This window comes from Chiloscyllium punctatum, chromosome 24 (assembly GCF_047496795.1).
Source record: "Chiloscyllium punctatum isolate Juve2018m chromosome 24, sChiPun1.3, whole genome shotgun sequence".
Lineage (NCBI taxonomy): Eukaryota > Metazoa > Chordata > Chondrichthyes > Orectolobiformes > Hemiscylliidae > Chiloscyllium > Chiloscyllium punctatum.
This window is the reverse complement of record NC_092762.1, coordinates 75,467,491-75,490,522: the sequence shown is the minus strand read 5'-3', so window position 1 is coordinate 75,490,522 and position 23,032 is coordinate 75,467,491. Positions and strand designations below refer to the sequence as shown.

The 23,032-nt window shown below is 44.1% G+C and overlaps 1 protein-coding gene across 7 annotated transcripts in view; it reads left to right on the top strand.

The window, feature by feature from the left end:
* LOC140494706 (transducin-like enhancer protein 4) overlaps nucleotides 1-23,032 on the top strand; it is a 217,021-nt gene that overhangs the window by 76,303 nt on the left and 117,686 nt on the right. For all 7 annotated transcript variants that reach the window (XM_072594216.1, XM_072594215.1, XM_072594211.1 and 4 more), the window contains exons 5-6: nucleotides 1,397-1,459; nucleotides 19,233-19,307. In XM_072594216.1, coding sequence (XP_072450317.1) covers nucleotides 1,397-1,459; nucleotides 19,233-19,307 — 138 coding nt within the window. The remainder of the gene's footprint in view (nucleotides 1-1,396; nucleotides 1,460-19,232; nucleotides 19,308-23,032) is intronic.

Here is a 23,032-nt window from a genome sequence, read left to right as displayed (position 1 = left end):
TTGATAGGGTTGTTAAGAAGGCGTATGGTGTGTTGGCTTTCACTAGCAGGGGGATTGAGTTTAAAAGCTGGGAGGTCTTGCTGCAGATCTATAAAGCCCAGGTTAGAACACACTTGGAATATTGTGTTCAGTTCTGGTCGCCTCATTATAGGAAGGATGTGGAAGCTGTGGAGAGGTGCAGAGGAGTTTTTCCAGGATGCTGCCTGGACTGGAGGACACGTCTTATGAGGAAAAGTTGAGGGAGCTAGGGCTTTTCTCGTTGGAGCAAAGAAAGACGAAAGGTGACTTGATAGAAGTGTACAAGATGATAAGAGACATGGACAGAGTGGATAGCCAGAGACTTTTTTCCCAGGGTGGAAAAGGCTGTCACGAGGGGGCATAATTTTAAGGTGATTGGAGGAAGGTTGAGAGGAGATATCAGAGCTAGGTTCTTTACACAGAGAGTGGTGGGTGTGTGGAATGCGCTATCAGCAGTGATAGTGGAGTCAGATACATTAGGGCCATTATGACGACTCTTGGATAGGCACATGGATGATAGTAAACTGAAGGGTATGTAGGTTAGTTTGATCTTAGAGTAGGATAAAAGGTCGACACAATATCGAGGGCCGATGGGTCTGTACTTCTCTAAGAATTTACTAAATTGTGGCGTCGAGATGTCGGTACAATGCTCCAGCTGGGGGCTAATCAGTGATTTAAAACAATATAAATGTTTGCATTCCATGAAATAGGTTATTCAAGTCAAGACATATAAATAGGACCTGTGTCACAGTTTGGCGACTTCTGACCTTATACTATTCCTCATTGGTTTGTAATACGTTTGATCAGTAGAGGGGTGCTGAATAGGCTGGGGTTATTTTCCCTAGAGTGTCAGAGGCTGAGGGGTAACCTTATAGAAGTTTATAAAATCATGAGGAGCGTGGATAGGGTAAATAGGCAAGGTCTTTTCCCCGGGGTGGGGGAGCCCAAAACTAGAGGGTATAAGTTAATGGTGAGAGGGGAAAGATTTAAAAGGGAGCTATTGGGCAGCTTTTTTCACGCAGAAGGTGGTGCGTGTGTGGAATGAGTTGCCAGAGGCAGTGGTGGAGGCTGGTACAATTATAACATTTAAAAGGAATCTGGATGGGTATATGAATAGGAAGGGTTTAGAGGGATGTGGGCCAAGTGCTGGCAAATGGGACTAGATTAGTTTAGGATATCTGGTTGGCATGGACGAGTTGGACCAAAGTGTCCATTTCATGCTGTATGTCTCGATGACTCTATGTTGGGACAGTAAGAAGGACAATTAGGCTAACAGCTTGGAGACTGATACTGTCCTTAATGGTGATGGTGTCTGGTCATTTTACAATTACACTGTAGCGATGCCAAACTTTACGTTATCTCCTTTTTTTTGTTGCAGGCAGAAATTGTGAAGAGACTGAGCACAATTTGTGCGCAAATTATACCTTTCCTTTCTCAAGAGGTAAGTCTTTTTCTCTTGTTGGTAACTAATATAAATTTATTTAGGGTAGGTTGGGTTTTAATTCCAATGCGTAATATCCACTTCCTGGCCAGTGATGCATCTTCTAAATATGATATGAGACTGTTCCACTCAAGACGCTGTTTGCTGTTTATTTCGAAAGCCTGGTTGTTCGCAAGGTGTAAAGGCACTCTGCAAATAAACAGTCTAGAAGCAGAAAGAGCAAATCCCATTTCAAAAAAAAAGGTTAAACATTGTAGAGACTCTCAATCACTGACAGATACTAAGCCCATAGTCTCGAATAAAGCAAAGAACACTTTAATGTGTAAGGTTCTGTTGTGTTCCTCCATCGGTGTCTGATCTTTAGCAGTAAAGATACCAAGACCCTACCAATAAGGGAAGGCGATGGCTAGTGGTATTATCACTGGACTGTTAATCCAGAGACCCAGGTAATATTCTGGGGACCTGGGTTTGAATCCTGCCATGCCAGGTGGTAGAATTTGTATTGAATAAACATAAGGACAGAAGTGTCTAATGATGACCATCAATTCATTGTCAATTGTTGAAAAAGGCCGGCCATCTGGTTCTCTAATGGAAAGGAAACTGCCATCCTTAACTGCCCTGGCCTACATGTGACTCCCAACACACAGCATTTGGTTGACCCTTGCTTGATCCTCTGGTTACTTAGCGATGAGCAATAAATGCTAGCCTAGCCAGTGACACCATCATCCTGTGAATAATTTTTTTAAAACCCTCTCTGATTGATATCTACCTCTATAGACTCTCTACAATGCCAATTCTATGTCATGGCAAGGCAGTGTCAAATCTGATCCTGTCTAGCTTTAGAACACTCATTACTTTGTCACCATAATGAAAGCCATGATGTGGAGGTGACAGTGCTGGACTGGAGTGGACAAGGTCCGAAGTCACACAACCCAACAGGTTTATTTGAAATCGCAAGCTCCGTACTGAAAGGACTCCACAACCACTGTTTATTCTGGAAGCAGTATTCTGAATTAATTAATTAATTACTTCGAAATACTGAAATACTTAAACATTGCTAAAACAACAAAAGGTATCAAAAGGTTTATTTTTTCATTTTGAGCGAATTGGGACTGAGACACAAGGAACTTTGTCATTTATGTAAATGATTTGTATGTGAACAAAAGAAGTAATCTAATCTAATCTAATCTAATCTAAAAGTACTGTTAATAAGTTTGCAGATGACACCAAAATTGGAGGTGTAGTGGACAGCGAAGAAGGTTACCTCACTTTACAACGGGATCTTGATCAGATGGGCCAATGGGCTGAGGAGTGGCAGATGGAGTTTAATTTGGATAAATGCGAGGTGTTGCATTTTGGGAAAGCAAATCATAGATTTATACACTTAGTGGTAAGGTCCTAGAGAGTGTTGCTGAACAAAGAGACCTTGGAGTGCAGGTTCATAGCTCCTTGAAAGTGGAGTCGCAGGTAGATAGGATAGTGAAGAAGGGTTTGGTATGTTTTCCTTTATTGGTCAGAGTATTGAGTACAGGAGTTAGGAGGTCATGTTGCGGCTGACAGGACATTGGTTAGGCCACTTTTGGAATATTGCGTGCAATTCTGATCTCCTTCCTTTCAGAAGGATGTTGTGAAACTTGAAAGGGTTCAGAAAAGATTTCCAAGGATGTTGGCAAGGCTGGAGGATTTGAGCTACACGGAGAGGTTGAAGAGGCTGGAGCTGTTTTCTCTGGAGCGCTGGGGCTGAGAGGTGACCTTATAGAGGATTATAAAATCATGAGGGGCATGGATAGGATAAATAGACAAGATATTTTCCCTTAGGTGGGGGAGTCCAAAACTAGAGGGCATAGGTTTAGGGTGAGAAGGAAAAAATATTAAAGGGACCTAAGGGGCAACTTTTTCACTCAGAGTGGTGCATGTATGGAATGAGCCACCAGAGGAAGTAGTGGAGGCTGGTACAATTACAACATTTAAAAAGCATCTGGATGGGTATATGAATAGAAAGGGTTTAGAGGGATATGGGCCAAGTGCTGCAAATAGAATAGATTAGGTTAGCATATCTGATCAGCATGGACGAGTTGAACTGAAGGGTCTGTTTCTGTGCTGGTCATCTCTACGACTCTGTGATTCTAAGGGAACAACTAATTATGCAGTGAAGGAGGAGGATGCTGTTTAGTTGGATAAATCAGCAATGGTCCATTGACTCAGCAGCCTGCTCTTGTGCTGTTCACATTGTTTGTTCCTGATATAAGTTTGGTTTCATGCAGCTCAGTCCTAATGAGTGCAGGGTGAAAAACTTTTGACTTCTTGCCTCCTTTTGGCAATGTTTTAATATTTGAATTATGTATTCCTTGTTCTCTCATTTTCTCGGTGAAACAACTGGCAAAGTCACAAAATGGCGAATGCGGGCAACAACTCCCACTCAGCAGTTGTTCCCATAATAACTAATGTTCATCCTCAGGGCAATGCCAGGGGATTATGTGTGAATTTGTGTAACAGTTGGCTACACTTTTGTCAGATTCACCACAGGGGTTTGTGTTAGTACCGGCGGGGGGGAGGGGAAGATTGAGTCTGATGTATTTTAATTCGAAACTCAGTGATGTGTGTAACATGTTCAGGCAGCAGAGATATGGGCAGCTCATGAATCGGCTCTGGGCAGAAAGTGGTTGTACAGATCACGTTCTCTTTGGAAACTGCGATGTTTGTGAGTAATGCTGCAGCTGGGGTAATAAACACATGGATTCTTGAACTGCTGTGAAAAATTAACTGTTTGCACACCAACAGCTTTGAGGAGAATAGAGAATCCACAGCCCTCCCTCACATCAGCTGCTTTACTGTACAAGAGTCGCTTCCAGTGCTTAGCTCACATGAGCAGCTTGCCAGCTCCCCACGGTTCTTCTGGAGTTTGCTTGTTTTATACAGATTGTAGTCTCCTGGTTGCTGCAGTGAGCAAGTCCACAAGTAAAATCAAAAGGGAGCTTTGTGTTGTTATTATTAAGTTATTGGATTTGAAGAGAGGGCAGCATGGTGGCTCAGTGGTTAGCATTGCTGCCTCAGAGCGCCAAGAGACTCTGATTCGATTCCAGCCATAGGCGACTGTCAGTGCAGTTTATACATTCTCCCTCTGTGTGCGTGGTTTTCTCTGGGTGCTCTGGTTTCCTCCCACAGCCTAAATATGTGCAGGTTAGGTGGATTGGCCATGGGAAATTGCCCATAGTGTCCAGGGATGTGCAGGCTAGGTGGGTTAACCACGGGAAATGCAGGGTTACAGGGATAGGGTAAGGGTCTGGGTCTGGGTCTGAGATGCTGTTCGGATGGACTCAGTGGGCCGAATGGTCTGCTTCCACATTGTGGGCATTCTATGATTGTATCAACGTTTGGACCCAGTAGACTAATTGGACACACATGATAAAACACCCAGAAATAAGCTTAACCAAAGCTAGCAACCTCATGCGCCGGTGATATAATTACTTTGCTTATTGCTCTCCTTTAAGATAGGCTGGACCGGCAGATCTAATTAACCTTATCTATGCCCCTCATGATTTTATACACCTTAATATGGTCACCTCTCCACCTCCTACGCTCAAGTGAAAATAATCCCAGCCTATCCAGCCTCTCTTTATACTGCAAACCCTCCAATCCTGGTAACATCCTTCTAAGTCTTTCCTGCACTCTCAGCAATCCTTCCTATATCAGGGCGACCAGAACTGTATGCGGTACTCCAAAAGTGGTCGCACTAACATCCTGTACAACTGCAACATGGTGTCCAAGCTCCTATACTCAATGTTCTGACTAATGGAGGCAAATGTACCAAACCCACAGTGCTAATTTGAAGAAGAGTAGGGGAGGTCTGACCTGGCTAATATTTATCCCTCAAACAATGCGTCCAAAATAGGATGATCCTGTCATTGTCACATTGCAGTATTTGGGAGCTTGCTGTGCAAGTTGTGTGTGACAGTTTATCTTCATTACTGCAGTGACAGCCCCTCTGAAAGTACTTGATTGGCTGTTCTTGGACTCTTCTGAAAGGCAACAGAATGATTATTTTTTATTTTCTCTCCAAAGACCCAAGCTGAACGTGAAGTCAGTGTAGATGCTGCTCAGTTCAACCTTCCCTAAGAGCCTGAAACTGCAATTCTTGTGTAAGAGCATGGCTCCTCACTGTCTGATGATAAGTTAACATGTAGAATCAATGCAAGGCTTGGTACCAAGGAGCTGGGTAACCTTATTCTGCTCTTACAGCTTCTTTTGATGGGGAAAACAAGCAGCTTAGTGCAGGCTTTCCATGCGTAATGCCAGAAATAAGTTCACATTTAAGAGGACAAAACCACTGTGATCACTGGGTTGAAGCATATTCCATAAGGTGCTGCGTTTTGCCTCATTCTGGGAGTCCCGTCAGTCTTTTCCAAGGGATGTGAACACAGTTACTCAGTTCCAGCATTGCAATGCAAACAACCCGGCCTCCCATTTCAACAGTCCAAACATCCTAAACCACCACTTTCAGGAGCAGCAATGCAAACACTCTCATTAAAACCAATGTGTAAATAGACCTGGTGACAACAAAGACTGAAGCTACAGTGATTGGCGCAGGTCAACAAATTGGCCCCTTGGGAGGGAGGGAGGGGGATTGGGTGGATCCAGAGGAGAATTCAGGCACAGCCTCAGGTCGTGGGGGTGGAGAGGGAGGCTAATCCCCAGTGTGCCACAAAGTCACAAACATGTTCTGTTCTCTGTGTGCAGTCCACAGTGTCAATAGAGCTCCCCAGCTGATGATGGTGATTCTGCAGTAGCAGTTGGAAAGTAAGCTTGTTTGGTTGGTGGGGCAAGTGCAGGCTGGTGCCTAACTTGCCAACAACCTGTGGGCGTCATCCAACACACCTGCATGCGTGGAAAGAGTGCCCACTTGAGTAGCATGGAGGCTGTTTCAATCACCCAGGGCCACATTCTATAGGGGTAGAGGGAGAAGGACACCAGAGGGGAGAAAATGAAATAAAGGAAGAGGTAGTATTGGATAATTTACCTCTCAATATCAATTTTTGAATAGAATCATAGAGGCCCTACAGTGTGGAAGCAGGCTATTCAGCCCACTGAGTCCACCTCTCTATCTAATCCCTGCATGTCCACACACCAACCCTCCGAACAGCATTCAACCAAGACCCACTCCCTGACCTGCATGTCTCATGGCTTCTCCCTGGACACTATGAGAAAGTGAGGACTAGAAAAGCACAGCCAGTATCTGAGAAGCAGGAGAATCAATGTTTTGGAGATAAGCTGTTCATCAGGAATGAGAAGAGCTGATGAAGGGCTTGTGCCCGAAATGTTGACTCTCCTGCTCCTCAGATGCTGCCTCACCTGTTGTGATTTTCCTGTACCACACTTATCAACCCTGCACACTATGGGCAATTTAGCACGGCCAATCCACATCTAACCTGCACATCTTTGGACTGTGGGAGGAAACCGGAGCGCCCGGAGGAAACCCACGCAGACACGGGGAGAATGTGCAAACTCCACACAGACAGTAGCCCGAGGCTGGAATCGAACCCGGGTCTGTAGTATTGTGAGGCAACAGTTTTAACCACTGAGCCACTGTGTCACCTGTGAGCCTTTTGAAATGGTTTTAGGAATTATCGATTAACCATTGGGAGCACAAATATTATGACCTCTTTTTAAAAAAATCATCGTAACAGATGCTACACTATGCTTGCAGCTCCACATACAGGCTGGTTGACAAATATGATGAAAGAGACTGCTTAAGAACTGGGAGCACACAGTCCTTCATGGTTGATTTGACATGGCTGCAGGTATTGATATCTTGAAGGTCCTCTGGTACTGCACTCAGAGTTCATTTAATCAGTAAACAAGCATCGTGGCCCCGGAGCACTGCTTGACTGCACAAATGATAGAGCTGGACGTTCCCAAGCCACTTAACAATATTGTCACTACATCAAGTTATGTCCTGTTCCACTCATCAGCTAGTTGGAGGCAAGAAATATTTTTAGCTTTGGTTGTGTAGTGAAACTTAAGTGGTGCTCTCAGTACTTACTTTCAGTAAGTCAGTGGCCCCCAATTTACTCTATTCCTGCTCAGGAAGTGCTAACCTGTGTTGGGGTATGGACTCCACTATGATAGATAATGCTGCAAGACACCAATTACTAAAGGTACCGGCTTGACTGGGGTGCCATCATATTGCTGTTATTAATTCTCCTCTTCAACATCCTTTCCTGAATATATAGACTCTCTTGGGATGCCAACTTGATGGTAGTGGTAATGCTGTAGTATCCTGCCCTCCTCTGTATTCTTGGCTACTTGAGGGTACTGCATAATATGAAAAAATATAAGGAATAGAAGCAGGAAGAGCTAGGCCATTCAGGCCTTTGAGCCCACCTTGCCCTTATGAAAGATCCTGACCAATCCTCAACTCAACGTCATATCTTCATATCACTTTATATTTTCTAATCAAATCTCTGGGGTTTAGAAGAATGAGTAGTGACCTCGTTTGAATATGTGCAATTCCTTGAGGGCTCAACAGGGTAGATGCAGAGAGAAGGTTTTTCTTGGCTGGTGAGGTACAGGATAAGGTGGTAAAATAGGGGCAGACCATTTAGGACTGAGATGAGGAGAGGTTTCTTCTCTCAGAAGGTGGTGGTCCTTTGGGATTTTCTGGCCCAGAGAGTGGTTTGGTAGGAAAATACAACACAAAATAAAGAGTACAATTCCAAAGGAGGTGCTGGAAAGAGGGACTTGAATAAGTAATCGATTGATTGATTGATTTATTGTTGTCACATGTACAGTGAAAAACGTTGTTTTCCATGCTGTAGGTTGAGAAAGTGGTTAAGAACGCAGACAGCATTGAGTTTTTCTTATAGCAGCAAAGAGTATAAAAGCAAGGATATTACGTCAAACTTACATGAAGCATTGGTTTAGCCAAAAATGGAGTATTGTGAACAGTTCTGGGCATCACACTAAGGAAGAAGAGAGTGAAGTCTTCAGAGAGAGTTTAGAAAAGATACATGAGAATGGTTCCAGGGATGAGGAAATTAAGTGATGCAGACAGATAGGAGTTTTTGGAACTGTTTTCCTTTGAGAAGAGCAGACTGAGAAGAGAGTTGAAAGGGATATTCAGAATCATGAGGGGTCTAGACAGAGTAAATTGGGTAAAATTATTCCCATTGTTGGGAAGATTGAGAACAGGAGGACACAGAAGAAAGGTAATTGGCAAAAGAAGCAATGGTGACAGGAGAAACAGTATAATGTTTTCATGCAACAAAGGCAAAGGATCTGGAATGTGGTGGAGTCCGATTCAGTTGAGGTTTTCGAAAGGGAATGGGATTATTACCTGAAAAGGAAGAATTTGCTGTACTATGAGAGGGAGGTGTGGAACTAACATGAGGGGAATTATGCCTTCAGAGAGTTTGGGCAAACACAGAGGGCCTATGTACTCATGCTGTGCTGTAACCATTTTGATGTTGGGAATGTTTCTTCCGCATTGTTCTTGATCTTGTATGGCTCACTGTAACCATGGCTGGAGACTGTGCTGAAGAAAATGGTGGAGATTTGTTGTTGGCAGTAACGACTCTTCTCCTACAGATCTTCTGTAAAGTGCACTTGGAAGTGTCAGAGGTGAAACTATTAAGTTAATGAACTGCATAGGATTAATTGCAGTATTGAACCGAGAAGGGTCAGGTGCCAAATCAGTTTGACCCATGAGAAGCCACAGTATTAAGATCTTGTTAAGGATAGCCCAGGATGTTAATTTGTTGGACTAGTCTTGCTGCAATGCTCCCAATCTGGGACCTGTAACTGCCTGTTTGTACTTGGAGGGAATTTCAGAGCCAGGAGGTTTTGTGGAGAACAGCCTTTGTTTGGATTTTATTTTACAAATTTGTGAAGTCTTCATTTTTGTGACTTCATTCAGTTCATGTTCTTTGATTTCTTTTTGGGAGTGTGGATACGGGGCACAGGGAAGGAACCGTAGAACTAGAGGTTTCACCTGTAATTAAAGGGGACCATTTGGCCCATCATGTCTGCTCGGGATTTTTCCTCAACCAATCAGAAGCCAAGGCCACTGCCCCTCGTTCTCCTCAAAGTCTTGCTATTCACCTTCAAAGAGTTATTCAATTTTCCCTCAAAGTGAAATCCCTGCCTCAACCATTTCTTATGGAAAAGTATTGTTGGAGTATTCCATCAGGCATGTGATGGAATACTGCTCACTTGCCTGGATAAGTGCAGATCCAACAATACTTAAGAAGTTAAAAATTACACAACACCAAGTTATAGTCCAACAGGTTTATTTGGAAGCTCGTGCTACAACCTGGTGTTGTGTGATTTTTAACTTTGTACACTCCTGTCCAACACCGGCATCTTCAAATCATGCTGACCATCGAATACTTAAGAAGCTTGACACCATCCAGGACAAAGTAGCTGCTTGATTGGCATCACATCCATAAACATTCACTCCCTCCACCACTCCTACTCAATATATACTATCTACAAGATGCACTGAAGAAATTCACCCAAGGTCCTCAGACAGCACCTTCCAAACACACAACCATTTCCATCTAGAAAGACAAGGGCAGCAGATACATGGGAACACCAGCACTTCCAAGTTCCCTTCCAAGCCACTCACCGTCCTAACTTGGAAATATATCACCGTTCCTTCACTGTCGCTGGGTCAAAATCCTGGAATTTCCTCCCGAAGGGTATTGTGGACAGCAGCGATTCAAGAAGGCAGCTCGCTACCATCTTTTCAAGGGCAACTAGGGACAGGGCAGTAAATACTGGCTAACGTGACAATTGCATGCCACAAATTAATTTTAAAAAGTGTGATTATTAGCTTGGGGGCAGGTCACAGATTTTTATTTTTGTATACGTGGGATTCAGACATTGAAACTATGTAGCTGGGGGAAATCAATAATGGGATGAAATGTTCTTTAGCTCAGAGCTAGGCCAATTTGGAGGTAATGTAGCTGAGGCAGGTAACTGCAAATGGGGTATGGATTAGTCATCATCTAATTGATGAGCAGAAGGGGCTTGAGGTGCTGAATGACTAACTGTTGTTTCTCAGTTCAAATACATGTCTCTGGCTACTAATAGGCTCCTTCATTAATAGCTGTGCCTTCAGACAGGCCCCAATATGTAGAACTATCTCTCTGAACCTCTTTTGAGCCCCTCTCCACCTTTTCAATGCTCCTTAAAATGTACCATTTGAGAAATCTTATTGGTTCCTGAATTAAAAGTTCTTCATTCTCTGGCACAAAGAGTCATATTGGACTCAAAATGTTAATTCTGTTTCTGTGTCTACACATGCTACCAGACCTGCTTACTTTCTCCCAGCATTTTCTGATTTTATTTCTGATCTCCAGCATTTACAGTGCTGTCCTTTTGTTAGTTAGCACGGGGCCCTGATAACTCCTTATATCACACAGCATCATGTGTTTGATAACAATCTCAGGGACGTTTGACTCCATGAAAGCTGCTATAAAAATACAGGTGGTTGTTAATGACCTTGGGAACTTGCTGATAATACTAACATTGAGAGCCTTGCAACCTTGTTCACTGATATAAAAATGTGACTGAAGAAATCCAGGTCATTTACTGGTTGCTAGCTTGAAGTCAGCTTTGGCGTGAATCAGCTTGCTTTCAGCCTTTTAGCCTTGAACATATAAAAAGACCCCCTGATTTCTGACCCCATCCCTGTAAGGCGCACCTTTCTTGACACCTTGAGATGACAACATAAGAGCATATGAATATATCCATGAAATTAAAACAGAAGACCATTTGACCCTTCCATTCTGCGCCACCATTTCAGCAGATCCTGGAATATCTGTTTATGTTTTGAAATCTGCACTCCATCTACCCACGATAGAATCTTCTTAAGCAAGGGAAGCAAAGGCTATCCACCTCCACCTTAAAAATATTTAATAGCTGCCCCCATACCTCCACCTTAAAAATATTTAATGATTATCCCCATACCTCTACTTTGAAAATATTTCATGAACACATCACCTTCACCTTAAAATATTTAATGCCTTCCCCCCATCTCCACCTTAAAAATATTTAATGATTATCCCCAAACCTCTACTTTGAAAATATTTACTGAACACATCATCTTCACTTTAAAATATTTAATGCCCTCCCCCCACCTCCACCTTAAAATATTTAAGGGGCCCCTTCCACCTTGAAAATATTAAATGACACCCCACCACTACCTTCTGAGGCCACAAGTTCCAAATCTGTACAACCACCTAAAAACGAATTAAAATTCCCATTGTCTGTGTCATAAAGTCATGTACAGTATATCCACAGCACTGAAAATGGCCCTTCTGTTCATCGTGTTTGGGGCTGCACTGCTGCCTCAGAGCGTCAGGGTCCCAGGTTTGATTCCAGCCTCGGGCTGGGAGTCTGTGAACCACTGCAATCTGTGGTTGCAGGGGACTGCCGTGTGCAGCATTCTCTACCCCAGGTTCCTAAGAGAGAGAGAGAGAGACAGACAGACAGAGACAGATAGACAAAGAGAGAGACAGACAGACAGACAGGCAGAGACACTCACACAGAGAGAGAGAGAGAAAGCAAGACACAGAGAGACAAGGAGAGAGAGAGAGAGAGAGACGGGGGTGGGGTGGGGTGGGGTGGGGGAGGAGAGACTCACCGTTGCTCTACTCAGGAAAAACTAACCTCACAATTGCTATTCTTTGCTGTATTATTACTAGCATGAACATTTTCCAAGAAAACTCTCTATTTATATAATTTTAATATTTTCTGCATCTCTGAGGTTTTTTTATTTCCTCGTGGGATGTGATGTTGCCAGCTCAGAACCCACAAACATTTATTGTACGTAGCGATTAGTAGGAACATTATGTTCACAGTCTTGTCTGTCTGGGCTAACATTAAGTTATTAACTCACATAGAGCCTCATGCTTCAAGTTAGCCGATGGTAAGATGGAGTCTGAGACCCTTAGATCACATGCTATGATGCAGTGATGATGTCATGGCAACTCTCTTCAAGGTACACTTAACCAAGTGACAGATCACATCTAGTAGGAATGGCTGGATAATGAGCAGTCAGTAAGTTTGCAGGTGACGCCAAAATCGGAGGTGTAGCGAGCAGCGAAGAAGGTTACCTCGGATTACAACGGGATCTTGATCAGATGGGCCAATGGGCTGAGAAGTGGCAGATAGAGTTTAATTCAGATAAATGCAAGGCGCTGCATTTTGGGAAAGCAAATCTTAGCAGGACTTATACACTGAATGGCAAGGTCCTAGGGAGTGTTGTTGAACCAAGTAACCTTGGGGTGTAGGTTCATAACTCCTTGAAAGTGGAGTCGCAGGAAGATAGGATAGTGAAGAAGGCGTTTGGTATGCTTTCCTTTATTGGTCAGAGTATTGAGTACAGGAGTTGGGAGGTCATGTTGCAGCTGTACATTGGTTAGGCCACTGTTGGAATATTGCATACAATTCTGGTCTCCTTCCTATCGGAAAGATGTTGTGAATCTTGAAAGGGTTCAGAAAAGATTTACAAGGATGTTGCCAGGGTTGGAGAATTTGAGTTATAGGGAGAGGCTCAATAGGCTGGGGCTGTTTCCCTAGAGTGTCAGTAACCTTATAAGAGGTTTACAAAATCATGAGGGACATGATAGGGTAAATAGACAAAATCTTTTCCCTGGGGTGGGGGAGTCCAGAGCTAGAGGGCATAGGTTTAGGGTCAGAGGGGAAAGGTATAGAAGAGACCTAAGGGGCAATTTTTTCACACAGAGGGTGGTATGTGTATGGAATGAGCTGCCAGAGGAAGTGGTGGAGGCTGGTACAATTGCAACATTTAAGAGGCATTTGGATGGGTGTATGAATAGGAAGGGTTGGAGGGATATGGGCTGGGCGCTGGCTGGTGGGACTAGATTGGGTTGGGAAATCTGTTTCCATGCTGTATGACTCTATATACACTCTGGTCGGTTTTCCCTTCCCAAACCCAGGGCTGCAATGAGTATCTGTTGTGTCCCTTGCTATTAACCAAAGAGGAGGCGAATGGCCTGGTGGTGTTATTGCTGGGCTGTTAACCAAGAGACTCTGGGGACCAGGTTCAAATCCTGTCATTGAATTCAGTAAAAGTCCGGAGTTAGGGGTCTAATAATGACCGTGAATCCATTATCCTTATTAGGAAAAACTTGTGTGGTTCACTGATGTCCTTTAGGGAGGAAAATTGCTATCCCTAACTGGTCTGGCCTATATGTGACTACACATCCACAGCACTGAAACAGACCCTTTGGTCCAACTCATCCATGCCAACCATATATCCTAACCTAATCTAGTCCCATTTGTCTGCACTTGGCCATTGTACCTCTAAACCCTTCCTATTCATATGCCCATCCAGATGCCTTTTAAATGTTGTAATTGTACCAGCCTCCACCACTGCCTCTGGCAGCTCATTCCATCCACGCACCATCCTCTGTGTGAAAAGGTTGCCCCTTTGGTCCCTTTTAAATCTTTCCCCTTTCACCCGACACCTGTGCCCAATGTGGATGACTCTTAACTGCCCTCTGGGCAATTAGAGATGGGCAATAAATGCTACCTCGCCAGTGGTGCCTTCATCCCATGAATGAATAAAGAAAGAAAAGTAAACAAAACACTGTGACTGTCAATTGACTCCTTTCACATCAAGACGTTCTCGTTTTTCTCCAGCCTTCTTTGAAATTGAATGTTTTGATATTTGGAAGCTACTCTTGGCTTTTCTGTGTGCCACACTGAATGCCTATGGTGTATCTCCTGTGTCCTAGTGATCGTTACTGGACACTGTGCTGGAATTGATAAGCTAGATATGCCGAGGGAAGAGAAAGGGTTCTTATGTTGACAAGTGGAGGAAACTAGAATATAAATTGTGGCAGACACACTGAAAGAGAAATCTGGCTCGATGTGCAGACCAAACATTGGGAAATACAAGATTGATCAATTCAGATCACATTCCTGATGAAGAGCTTATGATCAAAACATCGATTTTCCTGCTTCTTCGATGCTGCCTGACCTGCTGTGCTTTTCCAGTGCCACACTTTTTAACTCTGATCACCAGCATCTGCAGTCCTCACTTTCTCCTTCACGTTTTCTGAATCCATTTCGAACTTGTTGCTCTAAATGGGTTACTTTAATTGATCTTATTGTAACAAAGTCAAGCTTACTGATGAAGCCGCCTGTATTTTTATGCTTCAATGTGGAGAGAGATGCATTATGGGTCTTGACTTCAGCTTAAAAACTCTGTGAATAATGATATTAGTGAAATCTCCCCCAGGAGAAAGTGAGGACTGCAGATGCTTGAGATCAGAGTCGTGAGTGTGGTGCTGAAAAAGGACAGTCAGCATCCGAGCAGCAGGATAATCAACGTTTCAGGAAGGGTTTATGCCTGAAATGTCAATTCTCCTGTTCCTCAGTTGCTGCCTGACCTGCTGTGCTTCTCCAGCACCACAGATCTTCCCCCAGGCCTTGGGAAAGGGTGTTACAGTCGAGAGTTTGATTAGTCATTAACACCAGACTACAGCATGTTTTGTCCCCAGTCTAACACTTGGAAAGGTTGAGGCAACTCAGAGGATAGTATTTTGGTGAATGCTTAGACGTCTGCCAGGGCTGTAAACTTTTTCCAAATGTGAAAGAATGAGGAAGGAATACTTAGTGCCTTCCACAACCCCAGGATATCAAAGCGTAGATGCTATTGGATTACCGAAAACACAGCGGTCAGTTTGCATGCTGCTCCTGCAAACTGCAATAAAGTAAATGAGCTGGTCATACATTGGAACTTTGTTTGAACGGCCCGATAATGGAGGCACGTTTGGGCCTCACCATTCAGGCACAGTGTGTGTTGCCATTCCAAAGAGGCTAAAGCTCTCCGCTTATACTTATGTGTTCGTTAAAATTAAAGGCTTGTATTTTTACAGCCTTTTCCTGACCACCGGTTATCTTAAAGCATTTTACAGTCAATCTAATACCTTTGATGCATAGCCACTATTGTAATATAGCATACAGTCCACACTTCAAAGCCACACAGGAATGCAGGAACCTCAAGGTGCTGGAGCAGTACCACCACCACTGTCTGTGCAAGACTCTGTGAATCTGCTGGGAAGACAGATGCACCAACGCCAAGCAAACAACCACAGCACATAACCCCCCCCCTTCCCCGCACCACCACCCACAATCGCCGATCAGCTGCAATGGGCTGGGCTCATTCATCCGCATGGTCGACACGAGAGTCCCCAGTCAGGTGCTCTACACCCAGCTCTGAAACAGCAGGCAAGCCCCAGGTGGATAAAGGAAATGCCTCACGGATACCCTCAAAGCCTTTCTGGCAAAGTGCAGCATTCCCACAGACACCTGGGAATCACTGGCCCAAGACTGTCCAAAGCAGAGGAAGGAGCATCGGGGAAGGTGTTGAGCACCTCGAGACTCGCCGTCAGGGAAATCGGAAACCGGAACAGCGAAAGGAGCGTGCTGCCACACCTATGCCTCATCGACCCCTTTCCGTGACCACCTTCTGCCCCAAGTTTGGCACCGGTCTGTACAGCCGCCCACAGACTCACCCTGAGAGTAAAGAGAGTCGTCGTCATGTGTGACGGACCGCCGATGACCATAGCACACAGCAAACCTGCACAACCAGCCCTGCAAACCTGAGTGGATATAGCGTTTTCATGGTCTTATTCAGGGGAACACTATTAGCCTAGGTGCGTGAGGCAACTCTTCTCCTTTTCTTCAACATACAGCATAAGAATTTTTACATCCACACAAGTCAGGCAGATGGGACCTGGGTCCAGTGATTGGTCCTGAAGACAATACATCAGGCAGTGGTGCAGGGCCTCCGTACTGTTGTGTTCAGCCCTGGTTTCTATACTCAAGCCCTGAAGTGGAACTTGAACCTGACCATTCTTGGGTGAAAGTGGCACCAACTGAGCCAATACTTTCAGGGGTAAGTGTTGGCCAAGACCCTGTGAACATTCCCATGCTCAGTAGTTCTTCAGGATATTTAGTATCCACTCATTCAAAACATGTTGGGGCTGCACTCATCCAGGGCAAGTGGGAAGTATTTCCTCTCACTCCTGACTTGTGCCTTGTAGATTGTGGACAGGCTCTGTGGAGTCAGGAGGTGAATTACTCTCTGCAGCATCCCTAGCCTCTGACCAGCTCTTGTAACCACTCTGTTTATATGGTGAGTCCAGTTGGGTTTCTGGTCAATGGTAACTCAGAGGATGTCAGTACTGAGGCATTTGGTGATAGTAACGTCAAGGAGTAATGGTTAAATTGTCTCTTATCGGAGATGGTCATTGCCTGTTATTTGTGTAGTCCGAATGTTACTTCTTATATCTGACGTCAAGGTGAGAAGCAACAGTCATTTCACATTATAGGGCACAGCAACCCATTTTCCTAATTAATGCTCTAGGTCAAAGTCTTAAAATACCTTGGACCATCATCTGGATAGGTACATGAATAGGAAGGTTTTAGAAGGATATGGACCAAATGCTGGCAAATTGGACTAGATCATTTTAGGATATTTGGACAGCACGGACAAGTTGGAGTGAATGGTCTGTTTCCATGCTATACATCTGCATGACTTTCAAACTCATTAAAATTGATTGGATACAAACGATTGAAATAAGTAAGACCCTTTGATACCATTGTTGATTGTATGAGAAAAGACATTAGTGTGTAACAGAGATTTCTCATATGCAGACCACTAATTTGCAGGTTTATAGAAAACTACGAGTAGAATTACACATTGCTATCCCAAAGTGCCAGTAAAAAAAATCCCAAGGAAGTGTATGCAATAAAAATGGAATTAGCAGTTGCTGTAAACCAGGAACCGTATGAGGAAATGACCTGTTAACAATGAGTGCAAGAGAGACCCCAGTCTCAGCTGCGTGAGAGTACAAGACATTTGGATCCTTTTAGGTTCAACTCCATTTGCACAGGTATTGAGAGACTGCTCAATCTCACACAAGTCACTTGTCAAAACTGATGAGACTCATCTGAAAAATTTCCAGGTAGCGAAGGAAAATCCCTAGTAAACTGAGATTTTTCATAACTTAGTTTTTGTATTGCACTTCACGCTAAATGTCCTGTTCATCAGTCAGACTTCCAATTTCCACCTCCCCAACTTTGCCCTCCTTGACGTTTTACCTCACACTCACTGTTGGGAAAATCCCCTTGACGTATCTCATTCTAGCCGGGATTTTCCTGAGGCCCATCGTCTCTGTATGGCTGATTGCACTCAAGTTGCCAGCCGTCTCACTCGCAGCATTTCTCCAACTCCTTCCAACATTAAGGGCAGTGTTTTCCACATTGCTTGGTGCCACATTTTGTGGTGTGGGTGGGTGGGTTTTAATCAGTCGGCAGGGATACCACCCTCCTATCTCCAGTCTGATTCAGTCTTTGGTGAGGAGGCCTCAGGACAATCTTCCTGACCCACTGCCAATTGAGAGTCTTGGTTGCCCAATTAATGCCCATTAGCTTTATCTGATGACTGCTGGCATCAGCCCCATGGTGGGCAGGGTCTTCAGGTGGCAGAAATAATAAAAGCGAATCTGGTGTAGCTGTTTGCCAGCTTCTAGGGCAGTGTGGTTGGAAGAGGGTTGGTCTAAGTCAACCCACATGACCATTTTTCACTCAGTCATTAAGACTGCCTTTTTACGTTTGTAACAACCTGATCTCCCACTGACTCAGCTCATCTGGAACCCTCCTCAGTGACCTCATTACCTTTAGGTTTGGCCCTTCCAACATCTCTCCAGGCTGGTCTCCTGCATTCTCCTCTCGGTAAACTTGTGGCTGTCCAAAATCCTAGCTCCTTTCACCTCTCACACAGACGTACATTGGCTCCTAGTCAACGCAACCTTAAATATGTTCAATTACCAGCCTCCATTGCTCTCTGGCACAGACAATCCTAAAGATTAACAACTCGCTAAGAGCAGAAACTTCTCATCATCTCCAACTTTGATGGAAATCCCAGTATCACTTGTGTCAATGGAGGTGGGCAGAGCTAACGTTTTTGTCAATGTTTGTTAATCTATTTGTGAACAAGATAATTCTAAAATTTTGGATGGATTTCAACAAAATGGATTGCACACACAAAATGTGACTGAAGGAAGAAGCAATTAATTTGATTTTGAAGTTCCTATTTGTATTTTCAGGTCCCTCCCTTGCTGAATAATCACCTCCAGCCCCTCAATGTTTGGCACTCCTTTTATGCTGACCTTCTGAGCATCTCTAGTTTCAATCTCTGCACCCTTGGAGGTCATGACTTCAATTGCCTGGACCTTATATTCCAGATAACCTTGATAAAGCCTTTCTACACCCAATCTCCTCCTTTGGGACATTCTTTATAAACTACCCTTCTGACCAAACTTTTTATCTCCTTATGTGGCTCGCTTTCATATCTTGTTTAATAATGGTACAGTGAAGCATTTTTGAGTATTGTTTGACATAAAAGATTATATAAATAATAGATAATAAGATTAAATAAAGCTGTTGTTGATGCTTTTTTTTACAAGTTCTGAAAAGAGTCACTGAATCAGAACTGAAAACTCTGATTACTGTCCACAGATGCTGCCAGCAATTTCCAATTTTGTTTTCAATTTCCAGCATACACAGTTCTTTCGGGTTTTTAAAATTTTTTTTTAAGATTAAGGAGTTGAATTGTGGCGAAAATATGCATGTTTATAGCAGTAGAAATGAAAAAAAGAACTTTTATTCCTTTGAAATATATTCTTAAATGTGTCTTTTGACTTACTCAATACTCTTTCTGGTTCATTGACAGCATCAACAACAGGTAGTGCAGGCAATAGAGCGTGCCAAGCAAGTCACCATGGCTGAACTGAATGCCATCATTGGGGTAAGTGCCCACCTTCTACCTTCTGGTTAATGTGAGAAGGAACTGTGTTGCACCCTAAATGTTAACTGAGGATTTGGGGTCATTTTTTGTCCACCAACATGTACTTCATTCATAATATTTCCAAAAGCTTATTACATAGCCAAATGTGGTACAATCCATGTTCTGTTAATGCAGCATGCAGCACTCCTGAGACTCTTCAGTGAACTTACAATTTACTTGTTATATTTACAGTATACATTTCATATCAAATGTATGGCTTGAGGGGGTTTTTACATGGTCTCCAGATTTTAGATATAATACAGCAAGTGGGCCTTCTACATACACTGTGTGGCCTGTCCCCAGTGAAGCGTTACAGCCTAAGTGTGACCATCAGCATATATTCCTGGAACTCGTGTGTGTCAGTCTGTAACACTAGATCGAGGACAGCTCTGTGCATTGTAAAACCAATAAGACTTTGACAGGCCAAAGAGGGTCTTTCACCAAGTTAATGGTCCTCCAGCAGCAGTTAATGTTCGTGTCTGTGTCTGTACCAGAATTGATGTGTGTTTCCAACTCCTATTAAACCAATTCTTGTTTGCTGGACTCATTCACTTTATGAACAGCCAAGATTGAGGACAAAATGTCCCATGCCTGAAAGTGATGCTTCCGGCTTGGACAAGGTTCTGCTGTCACTCATGACTACTCCTCCTTGGGCAAGAGAAACAAGGTGATTTGTTTTACCTCTTGGCCCATTTAGAGAGGAGATGGTCGAGAGAGGGTTTGATTGAGGTTTTGAGAGGTTCTGGACAGAGTAGACAGGGGACAGACCAAAAGGACAAGATCAAGAGGACACTGGTTAATACTTATTTGCCAAAAAACAAAATGCAGTGGGAGAATTGTCTTTTTTCACACGGCGAGTGGTTTGATTTAGGAATGCATGTGATGGAGGCAGGTTCACTCAGCACATTTGAGAGGGCACTAGATACTTACATAAGTAGACATACTGAGTGGGGTTAAAGGGAAATGATGGGAGAATTGTACTAAGTCATTATGCTTGTTTGGAGAGCTGGAGCAGGCATAATGGGCTGAATGGCCAGATTGATGAAGTGGTGACATGGGGCAGCATCCCATTTGATTCTGTGCTCCGGTAACATCATCATTTGTTTCTTTAGATATCGAACATGCAAATTAGGAGCAGGTGTTGGCCATTCGGCCCCTTCAGCTCCACTCGACCGTTCATTTCGTACCTGCTGATCTGATTGCAGTCACAACTCTATGTTCCTGTCTACCCCTTAATTAGGAACAGGGAAATTCTTTTCTCATGCACTCCGCCCCCAGCTATCCACAGGTGCCCAAAACCCACACTCCACCCCAACATAGTCTCGAAACCAATCCAAGTATACCCGCTGCTGTGGCTGAAGCCAGCCTCTGAGCCCAGGCACAAGAGCAAAGCTAGGACCCTGCTGGTCCAAGGGGTTAAAGTTCACATCCTATTTCTTCACTGCGTGGTTCTGCAACCATCCAGTAATGCTGACAATGCAAGATTGCAGCAGTAATAACCAGGGGCAGTTTTGCAAGCAGCGGTGAGCTAGTTTTGTCTATCTGATTGCTCCTTTGAAGTTTATTGAGACTGTGCACTGAGTTCACATTTCCATTGGACAGACTCCAAACATTGCTGAAGATTTGACTGTGCCTTGTGTGGGAGCGGACAATTATTAAGACCCCTTGACTGCCAATAGTCATTGAAGTTGAAGATCGGTACTGAGAGTATACCAGCAATAACAACTTGTATTTATGTAGCACCTTTAATGTGGGAAACATCTCAATGTGCTTCGCAGAAGAGAAGTCAGATAAATGTAGGCACTGAGCCAAAATAGAATCTTTTGGAGAGGGGTGATTTAAAGTTTGGGTCCTGAGGAAGATACTGAAAAGCTTCTTCAAAGAAGAGGTGGCCATAAAGAGAGGTTTAAAGAGGGAATTACAGAGTGAAGGGCAGAGACAGCCACCAGTTTTACAACAAAATGAGCTGGATGGGCGATTGCACAAGCAGTCAGAATTAAAGAGATACAAAGTTTTCCGAGCATTATTGGGCTATAGGAGGGTGGCAATGACAGAAGAGGGTAAGGCTGTGGAAGACTTTGAACATAGGATGAGAATTTTAAATTGGAGGCATTGAGCCCTGAGAGGAACAGACCCAACTAAGAACAGAAGGGCAGGGAGACAGTGAGGACTGCAGATACTGGGGATCAGAGCTGAGAGTGTGTTGCTGGAAAAGCGCAGCAGCTCAGACAGCATTCAAGGAGCAGGAAAATCAACGTTTTAGGCGGGAGCTCTTCATCAGAAATGAGGGAAACAGAAGGACAGGGTCCAAGCTCCAATTCATTTTGTTTTCCAATTAAATCATGGCTGATCATCTGGCTGTCTTGGTTCCGTAAACACTTAATACCCATGTCCTACAAAACTCTGGTGACTTGCAGTACCGTAGCCATTTGAAATAACTGCACAGAGGTGGTCTCCCATCATCAATTCACCCTTTATTTACAGAGAATGATCCGGCTCCCTCAGAGCCAGCTCTCAGTGTGAACAGTATCTCTAACACTCTCTAACAGAGAGCTGGCTCTGAGGGAGCTGGATCAGTGTGAAGGACTCTCCATGTAAAAAAAAAAGGGTGACTTGGTGATGGGGGAAATAAAAACTCCTGTTTTTTTTTCTTCTTTCTTTTTCTTTTTTTTTCTTTTTTTACGAATCTTTATTCAATTTCCACCACCAGGAAGATAGGAAAAACACCCGAGTAGCCAGTGACAAGCACTGCCCTTCAAACCACAGGGCAATGCTGTGTGAGCAAAACAGTGAAGGGGAGGGTAGGGACTAAATCAAAATAGAGTTGGAGGGAGAAATGATGCACTCCACTCCCTGCGGCGCCCACCTCTCCCTGAACGACTCCAGGGTGTTGGTGGACACCGCGTGCTCCTTCTCCAAGGACACCCGGGCTCTAACGTAACCCCGGAAGAGGGGCAGGCAGTCGGCCCTAACGACCCCCTCCACGGCCCGCTGCCTGGACCTGTTGATGGCCAGTTTGGCCAGGCCCAGGAGCAGACCCACGAGGAGGTCCTCGGACCTGCCCTCCCTCCTCCGTACCGGGTGCCCGAAGATCAGGAGCGTGGGACTGAAGTGCAGCCAGAAACAGAGGAGAAGGTTTTGGAGAAAATCAAAAAGGGAGTGCAAACGCCCCCACCCAATATATACATGGTCCACGGACTCCACAGCGCCACAGAACAAGCAGTTGGGCTGGGAGTCCGTGAACCACCGCAATCTGCGGTTGCAGGGGACTGCTGCGTGCAGCACCCTCCACCCCAGATCCCCGAGAGAAAGGGGGAGGACTCCCGCGTAGAGAGCCCTCCACTGGGGATCCCCACCGCCCGGTGGCAAAACTCCTGTTTATATCTGTCTGCCATGGTTCCCTGATTGGACCAGACTAGCAGCCCCAATCAGGGAACTCATATACTAGGAGGTACACCTTGCTGACCTCATTTCAATCACTACACCAGTCTTGTACTAAGTAGCTGGACAAGTTTAATAAGGTATTTGAACTTAATTATTTTCATCCAATGTATTAATTAAAGCTAATTCAGTGAAGCCCAATTAAGTTGTCTATGTTCTGGCATTTCTCTTGAGCAATTTCCCATAAAATTCATTGCGTGTGTCACAGCCTCAGTGATATTTTCATGCTCTCTTGAGCTCAAGAG